General features: G+C 39.9%; 1 protein-coding gene and 1 non-coding gene across 18 annotated transcripts in view; one reads left to right on the forward strand and one right to left on the reverse strand.

Moving 5' to 3' along the window:
• Positions 1–15,668, forward strand: part of ANK3 (ankyrin 3) — a 462,225-nt gene that overhangs the window by 349,130 nt on the left and 97,427 nt on the right. For 10 of the 17 annotated variants that reach the window (XM_059662651.1, XM_059662646.1, XM_059662640.1 and 7 more), the window contains one exon: positions 3,456–3,528. In XM_059662651.1, coding sequence (XP_059518634.1) covers positions 3,456–3,528 — 73 coding nt within the window. Of the gene's footprint in view, positions 1–3,455; positions 3,529–3,689; positions 3,753–15,668 lie in introns of all 17 variants that reach the window. The other 7 variants (XM_059662649.1, XM_059662652.1, XM_059662633.1 and 4 more) reach the window with 1 other exon arrangement.
• Positions 7,196–7,345, reverse strand: LOC132215032 (small Cajal body-specific RNA 13). The gene has a single exon (XR_009448401.1). It is a non-coding gene; the product is annotated as a small Cajal body-specific RNA 13 (non-coding RNA).

The raw sequence follows: 15,668 nt of genomic DNA on the forward strand, positions 1-15,668 counted from the left end.
TGCTAGGTGTGAAGTCACTGCAGCAAAATCAGGGTGTCTCAAAACATGTATAGACGCTGAAACAGCTAATAGCTCAATTTTGAAAATGAAATGTATTTTAATGAACACTGACTTTATACTTATTCAAAGTGTGTGTATACATTTTTCTGGAACACCCTATATATAAGACTTCTACTTCAATGTTAGAGAATGGAAACTCCTAGAACAGTTCAAAATCCAGTCTAATTTGATTGAACGTAAATGACTTTGTCACCCATTCAGAAAGTTCCACGTGCTTCCTGGATACCAGAAAAGCTATAGGAGAAAATAAAGTTACAGGCAGGGAAAGTCAGGTTACAGCCTCAGGAAATCTTCTGAAAGATGGGTATCAAGGCTCAGATTCCTGATGAAGGACACACCGCATTTGGGGCCAAAGCCATTTCACACTCAGCCTCATCAGCTTGGATTCTGCCCTAGAGAGAAGACAGGACTCATGCTCACAGGAAAGATTCAGTTGGCCTAATGGGCGAAATGAGGCTTTGACTAAATGGAGTTCTCACACTGATTGGAAAAGACGCCATCCCAGTCCCTAAGACTCAGCCCAGCTCTGGTATGTGAGACTGTATTTCAAGCTGAGACACCACCCTGTCAGCCCTGCTACGGCAGTTACGTGTGATCCAGTTTACAGGAGGATTGACGCCATTGAGGGTGGAGTCTGACCTTAAACTCCCTAAACACAGCACTGTCTCCAGCAGAGGTGGACCTTTGCACAGCCAGTTACTGGGGCCCCATTGTTCCAGAAGCAGACTTTAGTTTTTAAAAATGCCTTTTAAAAAGAAAGCTGCCTTCCTTAGGAGCACTGTGTAAGATGTGGCAATTCTGAGAAAGGTGCAGCGAGGGAAACTGACTATATGGAAGCTGGTATGCAGAGATATGAATGAAGGTGTTTAAGTTGTGTTGTTGAAAATACTCAGTTCCCTGAGTAGTAATGAGCAGAATACATCTATCACTCAGATCTGTTTCCCCTTTTTTAAAAAAAAAAATTAGTGAATGCTTATGTTCAATCTTTTCTTTTTAAATATATTTTTATTGATTTCCGAGAGGAAAGGAGAGGGAGAGAGAGATGGAAACATCAATGATGAGTGAGAATCATTGATCAGCTGCCTCCTTCATACCCCATAGTGGGGATCAAGCCTGCAACCGGGGCATGTGCCCTGACCTGGAATCAAATTGCGACCTCCTGGTTCATAGGTGGATGTTCAACCACTGAGCCACGCCAGCAAGCCAGATCTATGATTCGAATTCCATTCTCTTATAAAGGGAACCAGGGCTCCTTGGAGACATGGCTGGATCCAGCTAGAACTAGGGTAGGAAATATATAAATGAGCTGGGAACATCTGGTAGCGCCAAAAAATAATAATAATAAGGAAATATCCCTCTCCTCCACCCCAAATAAACAGGTAAATAAGTACACACACAAAAATGATGGGGACATGTCAAAGGGACACAGGAATCAATGGAAAGAGTCCCCAGTGCTGAAAGCTGCAACAGTTTGAGCAAAAATGTAAAAAAGCAGTACTGGGGTTTAGTGCAAAGTATCAAATAAATAGCCCTGAGTCCATTCTGGTAAGTAAGTGACTGGATAAGTAGGGAAGAAGAGACACATTTCTCAGGCAAAAGAACTCTAATTTTTGAGCCTACACACGCTGACGGGATAGATACACTAGTAATTCCCCGCTGCTGAAGCCTGGGTTGAGCATGGTGACTTCCTTCCGAAGAAAACAGCGTGGAAAGGGCAGAGGGAATAGAGAGACTTTGGATGGAGATGCGTCAGCCAGGTGAGGAAGGCTAACGTCAACACCACCAAGTCATGTTGATGGTATGTGATAAAATGGCACTCAACCCCTGTGGTCTTCCTCTCCAAACCATATGACCTCAGTCTAATCATGAGGGAAACATGAGACAAATTCCAGTAAAGAGACATTCCACAAACCACCTGATCAGTTGGCCTCAAAACTGTCAAAATCATTAATAACAAGGAAAGTCTGAGAAAGTCACAGCCACGAGGAGAAATGACAACCAAAGATAATGTGGTATCCTGAATGGGATCCTAAAACAGAATTAGGTGGAAATTTTGAAAAATCTGAATATAGACTTTAATTAATAATAGTGTCTTCATATTGGTTCATTAATTGTAATAAATTGTAATAAATGTACCATTCATTTTAATAATGTAAGATATTAATAATAGGGGAAACTTGGTGAACTCTCTATACTATCTTTACAATATTTCTGTAAATCTAAAACTGTTCCAAAATAAAAACCTTATTTATAAAAATGTTTAAGTTCAGTGTTACATGCTGGAAGAGATATGAATGAAGGTGTTTAAATTGTGTTGTTGAAAATACTCAATTCCCTGAGTAGTAATGAGCACAATACATCAGTCACTCAGATCTGTTTCCCTTTTTTTAAATTAGTGAATGCTTATGTTCAATCTTTTCAACACAACACAGATAGTGTTTCTTAATTAGTGAATGCTTATGTTCAATCTTTTCAAATACAACACAGATAGTGCTGTATTTCAACATGATAATTGAGGACAGGGTGTACAGTCACATTTACCAAGAATTGGTAAGAACTACTATAAGAAGCTGGGGATTTTACCCTTTCTGAGTTTTAACGGTGTAGTTTTTATTTCAATTGCCTTATTTAAATGTGTACCTTCCTTTGTTTTATAGTCTTTCATGTGCTCAGAGTTAAAAGAGGACTCTTTGAAACTAAAACATTAAGTCATTGAGATTTTCTAACAAGTAATGCTGTCGGTGTATTTGGATGGATACAGTCTCTATAGGTCAAAAGTTATCAGAGCAAGTAAGAGATTCAGCAGGGCTTTTGCCTACACTATACCGTTCTCTGATATTTTTGTAGAGGTTAAAATGATTGCAAATGCATTACCTCTAAAATATTTTTTCATATATATAGTCATTAAATTATGTAATTTATGCAATCTTAATATTGATTTATTCTAGAAATTAAGATGACACAGGGAAGACAAAATAAATGGCTGGCTTGATAAGTAGTGAAGACACATATTTCTTGCCATTCATTTGGTTTATCTTCAGCCAATACATTTAGTAGGATGAGGCAGCAGATTCATCAGACCAGGAAAAAGTACAGGCGAACTCTTTCTCCTCTTCCTTTGAGAAGCCTTACTAGGGATTTCAACCTTTTAAGCTGGTGTGCTTTGTCCCTAAAGTTGTTTCACCTTGTGTTTGTTCTCAGCTGTGTATATGGTCAGGACCTTAGAGTTACTGGAGGACATCGTGATGTCATTTTATACGTGGCGGCTTTAGGATAAGCAACACATAAGCCAACTAAGAATAAGCCAACTAATTTAGAAAGAAAGAAAGAGTCTCGTTAAAACATGCACTGTCCTCACTCTGAAGTCACTGCTTTTTTGTTGTTGTTGTTACCAGACTGTCACAGAGAAGCACAAAATGAATGTTCCAGAAACAATGAATGAAGTTCTTGATATGTCTGATGACGAAGGTATGAGAACCTCCTTTGAGTTCATAATAATTAAGTGACTGTGTATTTGTTTCCTGAAGAAAGTTCATTGCAAAAATGTTTTCAGAAACATTAGAATATGTTGTTGTAGCATCAACAGGTTACGTTTTCCACCCACTCACATTGTCCACTTAATCATGCAGTTCGTAAAGCCAACGCCCCTGAAATGCTCAGTGATGGCGAATATATCTCAGATGTTGAAGAAGGTATTTGCAATTTTTTATTGTGATGACACTTAACTACCGTCTTTATCTTCCATTTCTTATCTTTGAAATGTAACACTTCCTTGAGTTATTAACTTTTCATTTTATCTTGAGATAATTAATTTATGTGTCATTTAAACAGCGCATATTTGGTGTTACTGATTGTCTTCTTTTAATCTCTCTGAATCAGTTCTTGAACCCATTTTCCAGCTTAAAAATATAAGTCTCGCTAATTATCTGGATTCGTCTCTTTCTATTTGTTTCTATTAAGCAGGAAGTTGATGGTTTTATTGCTTACATCTGAAAATCTCGAAAGGGAAAACTGATTAAAACTTATAGCTAAAATATTTTTAAATAAGCAAGAGAAAGTCTCTTTATAGGTAAGGAATCGGTTTCCCATTCTAAGATTTTCCCTACGCATTTTAGCAAAAGCACCTTTTGATCTTGGACTAATAATGAAAACTCAACCTGAACAAAATTACTTTCAAAATATAAATTTTCAATATTGATTTCATGAAATAAATAAAAATATAAATGATTATAGTTATACTTCATGTGCTTAAAAGAAACGATTTGTCTTCTGTCTTATTTAAAAATCAATATTTGACCAGGCCAAAATGTATAGATTATATTACTTGCTGACATCTTTAAAAGGCTCTGGGAAACTAGCATTTTTACCATGAATATTATAAAGATGGCAAGTCATGGAGTTTTGCTGTAATAATTAAACATTTACTTATATAATGTATGTTATGTTTAGGTTTCTTTCTTGCACCATTTGACTTTCCAAAACTACATTCCATTTATTGCTCCCTCCATTTGCCATCTTGCATGTAGTATATTTCTCTTGAATCAGTCTTGGTGTTGCTAGTCTTTCTCTGCCTTTAGGTAACTTCCTCATTTTAATTATTGTTCCTTCTTTGATTTGTACAAATTTAATTGGAAATGTAAATAGTGGAAAAATCTACCTGATCCAAAGTCACTTTAACTGTTTGGTGTACAATGGCTGCCCAGTGTTAGTCTGTGGTGGGGACCGCACACCCAGAAGACTAATTCTTGGTGGTCATTAAGGACTTCGAAAGACATGTCTCATTGTTTGTAAATGTTGATGGATAAATATTAAAGGGTTTATTCATTTTTCTTTCTTTTCCTCTAAAACATCAGCTATATGTTTATGTCCCCAAATAGGTAATATTTGTATCATCTTTAGTAATATGCTTTCCTGTCATATTATATTTCAATGCCTTCTAATGCCACATTTTCAGAGTAATTTCTGGCAGGCAGGAGAAACAAGAAAAATGATATTCTCATATAGATCTGTACACAGGCAGCCCATGATATCAAAAGTAAGTTTTTCCAATGAAATTATTATGAAATATAATATGACAATCACAGACCTAAAAATTTACTAGTTTTTAACATACTATCCCAAAATAGCCTCACTGATGAGAAGCCACGTTTGAATGGACTATATAATTTGCCTTATCCATGTAGATAACTAACCAAATAATTTCAAAAAAGGAGAAATTTTGCATCTCTTCATTTGAAGATTCTTGATCTAGCGGTTTAACTAGAAATGACCGTCATTGCCTTTAGATGTATCTCAGTTTGGGAATTTGAAATTAATAAGAAAATTTTAATTCTCATTTTATCCATCTTCCCTTAAACACGTTGGGATATGTGCGGGGGCTGTGGGAGTCAAATGGCTTGTGATTGCATAATGTCGTAGAATTTAATGTCAAAAGGTTTTCCTTAAGAGTCACAATCTGAACAACAACCATCTAGTGCTGGAATTACCTCCATAGAACCCTCTGCTTAGGAGTGTCTTTTCCTAATGCCCCAAATGATAGGAATTCCCCAGTTTCCAAACTGCCTGTTCCACTATGAATACCTCAGACTTTAAAAATTCTTCTTTATTGAGTATTCTGCAGCTTCCACTCATTGATCCGGGCTCTTGATATATCTGGCACTATCTAGAACAAAATCTGCCTCTTCTATGTGACAATCTTTCAATATTTAAAAACAGTTCTCATATTTCTTCTTGGTTTTTTTTTTCCTCAAGGCATGTTATCACCCCTTCCTTCCACTGTCCCTCACTGTCATACTCAATCTCCTGTGCACATTTCAGTGTGCCTCAGGGAAATCCATCTCGATTGAGGTGGCGTGAACTAAACACAATATTCTACATGTGGTGTGATCCCAGCAGACTGTAGAAGAGTTATTGCTCTGTCCCTGGATGATATTAAAAATCTATTAAAGATTAAGATACGTTTGAGATTGTAATATACATGTGATTTGAGTCATATTAATATTACTGTCAGCTAAAGTCCCTAAATTTTGCTTATATGAGCTCCAGTAAGCCACATTTTCCCTGTCATATAATACATCATTTTTTTCTTTTTTGCTGCGGAAATTAGCACTTCTATAATTACTCCAAATCCCCAAAAAAGTCATTTAGAAATGTTAATTCTGAAAGGTCTCTACAATCTTAATGATAATTTTTACTTCTGACTCACTTGCCTGACAGTTTGGCCAGAACTTCACCACTTTCATTGGATTAGGGGCTGCCTGTCCAGTAAGCCCGAGGAACTGTGGCAGATGTTTATTTCCTCGAAGCCACATGTTGTGAAAATGTCTCTCTACAAGCTCTAGTAAGAGATCATTACGCTGGTAACCCAGTGTGCCAACGATATCAGCAGCTTTTTAAAGCCAATAAAAATGATAGAAATATATGCTGTCAGTTTTTCTCAAGAAAGAAAAGATGAATGGATGTGTCAAATGGGAAAATATAATTGTCATTTTAAATTATAAAAAACTGAGTAAAATATTAACAGAACAGTGGTCTCTCTTCTTTCTTCTTTGATTTCTCCTCTTTCTTAGGGGAAATTAGTATAGGGGAAAGAATGTTGGGGTAACTTTCTCAAAAAAAGGAAAACAAGTCTAGACAATGTTATCAGTCAGTGACTCTGGGAACAATGGAGTCAAGTTAGAGAGTAGAACAAAGGATGAAGCAGAGCCCAGGAGGAAAAGACTATAAAGCAACCTTATCTAAGGCCGGTGGTTAAGCCCAATCATTACACAGGTTGGAGTAACAGAGCTCCTCTGTTTACAAGGGCTAGACAAGGTCACAAGTATCTTAATGCCCTCCTGTCTTCTTTCCCAGAAAATATGTTACATACATGAAAATGAATATACATACAGCATTAATATCTTGATTCTAGTGCCAGTTAGATTCTTATGTTTTACAATTCAGCTTGTAATTCAAAAAAAAAGAAGAGAGAGAGAGAGAGAGAGAGAGAGAGAGAGAGAGAGAGAGAGAGAGAGAGAAGGCAGAGGATGGGAGGAAGGAAGGGGGAAAATAAGAGAGAAAAAAAAAGAAAGAGAAAGGGAAGAGAGGGAGAAAGAAAATTGAAATTAAGGTTTAAATTGCCTTAGTTGAACACTGCTTTTTTTTTTTTAACTATCAGAGGAACATTGCACATGGCAGGCTGGCTCTCGAGCAGCCATGCCTCAGCTTGCTCCGGGGTTTGCTTTTCCTGCAAGTCTGGTGTGCCCTCGGGTACCACCAACCCAGCGCGGCTCCAAGGCTGCAGGTTGAACACTGCTTTTAAATGATAGATTCCTGTAAAATGAATTTTTGTAAAACTTTTTAAAATCTATAAAATGTTATTTCACTTTTCATAATTCTACTGGGTTGAGTAGCAGGTATAAAGAACTATAGATGGGACATAAGAGAAATGGAATTAAGCCATGAAAAGTAGAACCCAAAGAGGCGGCTCTGTGAAATGTGACGCTACTGAACAGATGTATGAGACAACTGGGTGAGCAAACTTGCTGGGAGGAATTACTTAATTCTCAGGTACTTACCAATTGGATAGAACTGCAAAATCTCTTCAGGACCAAGAGCAGATACTAAATATTAAAATTAAAAGACTCTAAATACACATGTGGTAGAAGTTTTTATCAAGTAGGTATGGGTTTGAGATACAATAAAGTAATAAAATTCCATCCTATATTAGAGTGGCATGAGGGATGACGAGAGTCATGCTCAGCTCACCTTGGTGCCAAGTTCAGTGCCCAGTAGAAGCCACAGCAAATCAAAATCCACAGATTTCAAAGACCTGAAAGGGCTGGGTCAGTTTCATGTAGCCCATGCTCTCCATTATGCTGATGAGGGAGCAACACCCAAATACATGTTGAGTGGCTTGTCCAACCAGGTGATAACCCTGGTCTGGCAGAGCTAGACAAGGAGACAGATCTGACTGTTAGTGGTTTTAGATGATCTCTTTCCCTGATACTCTAACATGATCTGTTTTCTTGTCTATAGGACCCAAGAATGAATTTTTAAACTTCTTTTTGTTTAATTTTTATTTATTGACTTGAGAGAGAGAAAGAGAGAGAGAGAGAGATGAAGGGAGAGAGAGAGAAAAAACACAATGATTTGGTGTCCCACTTATTTTCTTGTATGTGCCCTGACCAGGGATTAAAGCCGCAATCGTGGCATATTGGGACAATGCTCTAGCTGACTGACCTACCAGGCCAGTGCTATTTTTAAACTCCTTAAAAAAAAAAGTGTATAGGAAAGGGGATAAATAATGCTCTTCAAAATTATCACACGGTAATAAGAATTATTTTTTCAAGACCTTAATGAGACTATAATAGAAATATTATCCCTTTGTCTGGCCTTCTTGGCCAAAGAAACATGCCGACCAAGGTGCAAGGTCAAGCAAAAGAAATATAAACATGATTTAGAATACACTTTAAGAACCAAAAAGCAAGTCATTTTAGTAAATATATATCCAAGTATTCTCAGGGGAGAACAACTAGAATTTTACTTGGCACAATCTGAAACTCAAAAAAGTAGGAGAAATGACTTTGGGGAATATTGAAGCTGGATGTCAAGAAAGGCACCAGGAAAGTACCCTTAGGACGTCTCCTGCCTGGGACTTGACCTGCTATCCTAATCTTGACATCCCAATAACTAAATCAGACTCTTAATGGTTTTAGTCTTCTAGGTCTGTAAAGAAGCTTTGGAGATTAGCCTGCCCCAGGTGGTTCAAGGGAGTGGTGGTGGTTATGCAGAAATTGTTCTTCACCTGAAATGTTATCGTTGTACAAATACCTCTTAAATTATCTAGCCCTTTGCTTGATATTTCTGCGCTCATGACTGACCTTTCAAATAGACATTACATAATTGCATGCCACTCTTAGCGATAAAGTGAGAATGACTTTATTCCCTGTGGTAGCTCCAGAACCTAGTACAGTGTCTGGCACACAGCAGATCTTCAATACATGTTTGATGAGGTGCATCAAAGTAGAAGGGGACTCAAGGGAAGGCTAGGGTTACAGATTTCTGGAAACAGGCAGAACGGAGAAAATTTGCCTGCCATGTTCTTTTTTCCTTCCACTAAACGCCTTCCCACTGAGACAGGCCTAGGCTATGTATTGAGTTGATAGACAGCTTTGTAATGACTTCCCCCAAGGCATACTTGCATCTCAAAAAATAATGAATTAAAGCATTTCCCGATGGAGAAAAAGATCTGTGGTGTGGGACCAAGGCCTTTGTTTTCAACTAGAATTCATCCCATCTTTGGAATTGGAATTGTTTCCTGACTTTCACCCTCAGTATCCACTTTTCCAGCTGTGGACTTGACGTTTCCGTTGGATTCTCATAGATGCCTTACCCCAGCATGCCCTAAACATACCCCTCCAAGTCAGTGTGTCTTCCTACCCTTCTCCATCTCAGTAAATAGGTCTATTACCCAAGTCAAAACCCCTGGTTAGGTGTCATTTCTCTGTTTTTACCACTCATACCCAGTCCATCAGCAAGTCCTAACAGTTCTACTTCCAGAATACATATGAGTTCTCTCTCCTCTGCACTCCCATGGTCACCCCTTCCCCCACCCCCCACCCCACCCCATGTCTCCCATAGAATCCTGACTGTAGGAGCCTCTTCCCAGGGCTCCACTTCCACTCTCACCCACAGATTGAGCTGTCTGCATAGCGCCCTCGGCAGTCTTTCATAAGTATACGTTGTACCATGCTATTCCATTCCCCAGCTTAAAACCTTCCAGAGCTAGAGTTATAGTTATGTTTTTGAGATTCATCCCGTGCCATTGCATATAGCTATATTTTATTTTTATTTCTATCTAATGTTCCATTGTCTACCTATGCCATAATTAAATGATCCATTCTACTATTAATGGAAATGTTTCCAGTTTGCAAACAAAGCTGCTACGAATCTTCTTATATATGTTTCCTGGTACACATATGCGTGCCTTTCTGTAGGGTAGGAACCTAGGAATGTAGTTGCTGGGTTGTGGAGAATGCAAAGACAAAATTCATCCAAGTCCGCTAAGAGTGTAAAAGTATATTGTGAGGTTTTGTGGTTTTGTTTTTGTTTTTTAAAAACAAGGAGAGGAATATTGTAAAGAAAATGATTAGTGATGGGGAGGAGGCTGTGACTGGGATGAGGATGTGGGAGGCTTCTGATGTGCCAATGTTTTATTTCTTAACCTGGATGGTGTTTATCGTACAACAGCTTGTTAAAATGTACATTTACATGTTACATAGTTATCTGTGTAGTTGTTGTATTTCATGAAAAAAGTAGGCACCCCCCACAAATAATACAGATAAACTGTATAGCACAAATGCACAACTGAAATAAACATCTCTCGAGGCTTTACATTGCACTTAGGAAAAAACCCAGTCCCTTTCCGAGGTGGATAAGTCCTGCAGGGCCCCTGGCTCCCTCTTTGCCACGCTCCTCTCAGTCACACGTGTTTTTTTTTATTTCCTCCTAAAGCTCATCTCAGTATCTTAGTCATAAATTTCAGGGGGCAGCAACATTTTCCTGTGAAGGGCCAAAGGTAAATATTTTAGCATTTTCAGGCCACGTGGTTTCTGTCCCAGTGCCTCACCTCTGCCTTTGTTGCACAAAAGCTGAGAAGACAAAACCTCTGCCCGTGGGCGTGGCTCTGTGGCAGAACCTGATTTGCAGAAATAGGAGGCAGGCTGGATTTGGCCCAAGACTGTAGTTTTACAGTTTGTGAGTAATTTTGTTTCTTTTCTTCCAAACTAGACTGTTAGCCCCAGGGGGCAGAGCTGGCTTTGTCATTGTCCTGGAGGCCCTCATTCCTGGATGAGTGTGTTACTGGTCAGCCTCCACACATTTCCTGTCTCTGCCCCTCCTCAGGATTCCAAATCAATGAACACTCTCACCATCAAAAACAAGCTACGTACCCGTTTATGGAGCCCTTTCTATGGGCGAGGCCTTAAGCTACATACATTTCATGTGTGACGTCTCTCAACACTCACAGTGACTCCCCTAAGGTAGAGCCATTGGTTTTTCCCACTTTCTAGAGGTGGAAAGTCAGTTCCATCAAGGAAGACACTTGATTAAGATCATAGTCAGTGCAGGGCTTATACTCAGATCCCTGTCCTGAACCTCTGCTCTCACCTCAGGATGCCTGCTAGTTTAGGGAACAGCCCACAACTGTTGGGTTACTATACGTTTTAAATGAGAGAACGTATCAAGGGGTTAGCCCAGAGACCTCAGAAACGTTAATTACCGGGTACCTTATCTTGCTTAATTTTGTTGAAGTGGTTGTGGGCAACGCCTGTACCATTATTACTACTAATTTTCACTCAGTCCTAATTTAAAGTGTTATTAGTCCTAATTTCATCAAGGAAACTGAGGCTCAAAGAGTTTAAGATACTTATTCAGGCCCACATACTATGGAATTTGGAATTTGATTTTCGTTTTTCTGCTTCGACTTTCCACTCAATGAGATGCGGGAAGAGTAGATAAAGTGACAAGGAATTTTGAAAGAAGGGGAGATCACTGAAGGCCTCAAGTAGGAAGCATTTTAAGGCACAGAAAGAATTTGGACAAACAGAACTTTTGTGGGGTAGAGGGTGGAGATTGGAAAGACGTGTTCCAGATTCAGAAAACTTTTTTTGGTTGAAGTGTCAGAGACAGAAAAGCAGAGGCTTCCACGGCAGAGCCCAGCACACACTGGCCTGGATGCGGACCCCAGGGCAGGGCATGGGGAGGAAGAGAAATGTTCTAGAAAACCCTGGGCGCATTGACATTTAAGAAAGGGAGGAAGAGGAATGCTAAAGGATATGGGAGAGGGAGTGGGTGAACAGAGGAGGGGGGAAACCAGAGAGTGGGTTCTCGTGGAAGCCCTGGGAGGACCTCCCTTGGGAAGGTCTAGTCCAGGGGTGGGCAAACTTTTTGACTCGAGGGCCACAATGGGTTCTTAAACTGGACCGGAGGGCCGGAACAAAAGTATGGATGGAGTGTTTGTGTGAACTAATATAAATTCAAAGTAAACATCATTACATAAAAGGGTACGGTCTTTTTTTTTTTTTTTTTAGTTTTATTCATTTCAAATAGGCCGGATCCGGCCCGCGGGCCGTAGTTTGCCTACGGCTGGTCTAGTCAGATGAGCACAGGCAATAAGCAGCTCCCTGGTGACCTCAGCATCTGACACGCCCATGACATTGCGAATGTAGACTCAGAAGTAGTTCTAATGTAGGGGAGAAAGCTCAGACAGTGAGTGTATTTTTTCCCGCAAGAAGCTTGTGGAATGGGTGGCAGAGGGATTGTCTTAAGAGATGGCACAGAATTAAGCATGCTTATTGGCCAAGGACAATAGGCTGTTCTTTCATTTGCCCAAAACACATTGTAATTTTGAGCATGCTTCTCCCCCTCACCCCTGCCAAATTATCTTAATCCCTGCCCATCTATGTGGAAAGCCTGACCTGCTTCGTATGGAAGTGGGTCTAATCTGACCAGCTTAGTTCCCTCCCCTCCCCCTGGCTTCCTTACTACAGAGAAGAGTGAAACATCCGCACTGAGGATGAAGGGCAGAGAGCTGGGAACAGGAGGGGGCAGAGAACCTGGGGACGACAAATGGGAAGGGTGGTCTGACCATCTGGGCCAGAACCACAGTGAGAATGAGAACTGACAACAGCCTTGGTATCTTTACCTTGTATATACACATCTTTTAGGTCAGAAATATAAAAAAAAAAAAAAAAAAAAAAAAAAAAAACAAGCAAAAAGCAGGTGTGTATTGCCCTGCACAGTGGAAGGCACTTTGGATATAAGAGCAGGAAGAGGCCAAAACCTTGCCCACAAAGTATACAGGGTACCTGGGGACAGCGCTCATGGTTCTGTTTCTCACATACGGTCCGGTCCTCAGGCACCTACGTAATGAGCTGAGACTAAGGAGGTCCGGCTTTGGAGTCAGGGATGGATGAATCACTAAGACAGAATGACTAGAAGAAAGAACCAGTTGGCAGGACACTGCCACCTTGAATTTAGCTACCTAATTTCTCTGCAAGTAAGAACCAACATTTCAGTGCCTGAAATGGGCTAGCTTGTGGCTAGTATTTTATTTATCATCTAGTCTTCTTACAAGTGGCATAGACTTTAGACCATGAGGAGGGTGTAAGTAACCTTGCACCCCTTCCTAGCTGCATTCCGGTGCCTGTCTTAGGTGTTCATTTGACCAAGTCAGTGAGTGTACTGTCCACTCTTATTTAGATGGCTGAGGAGAAGTTCTGGACTAGGATTAAGGAATATTGAAAAGAAAATGAAATAGCTTCTATCACAACATTGTCTCTTTCTACCTCTTCACAGGAAAGACACTAGATTCTTTTGCTTTTCTGGGATGAGTTTGTTTATTAACCCAGCCGAGATCACAGGGGACATTTTTCATTGCCACGTCTGGAAAAGTTCCAACACTGAGTCATGCTTGCGTGCTTTAGCAACTCTATCTAGCCTGAATGAAGGAGCAGTACACTGCTAAGCAGCTTTTTTAAAGAAGCACATCTAGCCACAAAGAACAGCACCATGTTCAAGAGTAAAGAAGCGAGTTGACTTTTATTCTCTTTTAAGAAAGACAACTCGGCCTGAGCAACAAGAGTCGTTTGTTCTGTGGGACAACAGCAACTTGTTATTGTCTAAGAGATGTGCCAATTTTGCCATCCGAGCCTGCTTCCCGGTTGGCCACCTATGAAGCCAGGATCTTCTCAGCATAAAATGCCAGAGAAGGGAATGAAAGACCGCGGAGGCTGGCCCTCCCACAGCGGCACAGGAATCCCCTAAAATGACACACACTTCTTCAGCCTTCTTAAGACCACCTGTTCCACTCTTGGCTCATCTCAACATTTTCTCAACTTACCCCATTGTTCTCATATGAAAAAAAGGTTATATTCCAGCATTTAGTTTATGTGTTGAAAGAGCCCCCCCCCCCTACTGCCAGAAGGTGCTGGAAAACAAATGGTTAAAGCGAGACCCTAGTATCTGCTCATTCCTGACTGGGAGGGCAAGTGGAGTGTGCAGGGGGCAGGACAGAACGCTCACTCCATTCTTGACCTTGGGCTTGGGGCCATCAGCCTCTCTCTGAGTCTCCAACCATCTCAAGAAGGTACTGGAGTCATGAGCACCTTCTGGGCCTCCAGCCAAACACAAGTGCCTGTGCTACACACAGGAACGCCTGAAGCAAAGGGCGCCATTCCGTCACCTGCACATCCCCAGCTTCCTGGTACCCATCTCTCAGAACATTCGCAGGAGGCCTTGCTTAATACAAGCTCTTGATCTCGAGTGCAAATTGCAAAGTGAAACATGTGCAATCCGGAATCTAAGTAACTTTCCCATTAACTATTGTGTGACTCCAAGAAAGAATTAGACTTCTAGAACTAAAGTTTGAGTGGATCCGGGTCCTAAACTTATTGTATTCCTCTTCCTTTCTGCTCACATTTCCTTGCTTTTCTGAGAGTGTCAATATCAGGGGGTTGAGAGAAAAAGACATGGGAGCAAATATAGTCATTTGGATTCTCCATGGTGAAAATCTATTGTCTAAATGTCAGTGGAGAAAAACATCTTTTCATTAAGGCTTTGAATTGATGGAAAATAATTTTTCTTCAAAGCTTTTTTGCATTTTTATGTTTCTTATTTGAACCTTCAAAAAATAAAATGTGCTGGGTCTTATTTGGTTTATCTCTAACGAGGTTAGTAATACCACACGGAGCTGCTGTGACGATGAAAAGAAATAAAATATATGAAACATTTAGAACAGTGACTGGCATATAGTAGGTGCTCATTAAATGGCAGTTCCTCTTTTTTTGTTGTTAAATGCATACAACTACTTATCCTGCTTCATGCTGCAGAATGAGAATTAGGGACTAAAGCAGGAGAGGAAAAGGGAGAACTTTGAGATTTTGGGTCTTCGGGTAGAAAAATATATATAGGTGAACAAATAATTGAATTTTAACAACTAATGACTATATATGGTATGTTGCTTGTCACTTGGATAGTATGGGTTCTAACCTAGACTCTACCACCGACTAGACATGTGAGTTTTGAAAAATAACCAAACCTCTTATGAAAAAACCTCTATTGGTTTTTTCACCAGTAGAAGGGAAACAATAGTACCTGCTTCACAGGGTTGAGGGTTATATGAGACATGCATATAAAATGCTCAGTTAGCACAATGTCTAGCATACACAAAGCACTAAAATCGTAGCTAGCAGGAGTCGTAGTACAGTTTTGTATTATGATTTGTGCCCTGGTCTTAACATTTTTACTAGAAACTAAATGCTTCAAAGGCAATAGTTGGCTTTACTCATAACATAGGTACCAGTCCAGTGCTCTACTATCTTACTACTGAAAGTGTGGTTGCGGTCACCCAGGAGTTTGTTATAAATGCAGGATCTCATGGTCTCCCATGACCTGTGGAATCAGTATCCGCATTTTAACAAGGTCTCCAGGTGATACAAATATATGCACTGAAATTTGGAGACACTCCACTCGATTCATTGAATTCAGTTGCTAAAGCTGATGTTTTACTTATTCTATTAATTCCCACCAGGAAAATAGGTTTAATTCTGTAGAAGCAATACCGCCAC

Source organism: Myotis daubentonii, chromosome 13 (assembly GCF_963259705.1).
Source record: "Myotis daubentonii chromosome 13, mMyoDau2.1, whole genome shotgun sequence".
Taxonomy (NCBI): Eukaryota; Metazoa; Chordata; class Mammalia; order Chiroptera; family Vespertilionidae; genus Myotis; species Myotis daubentonii.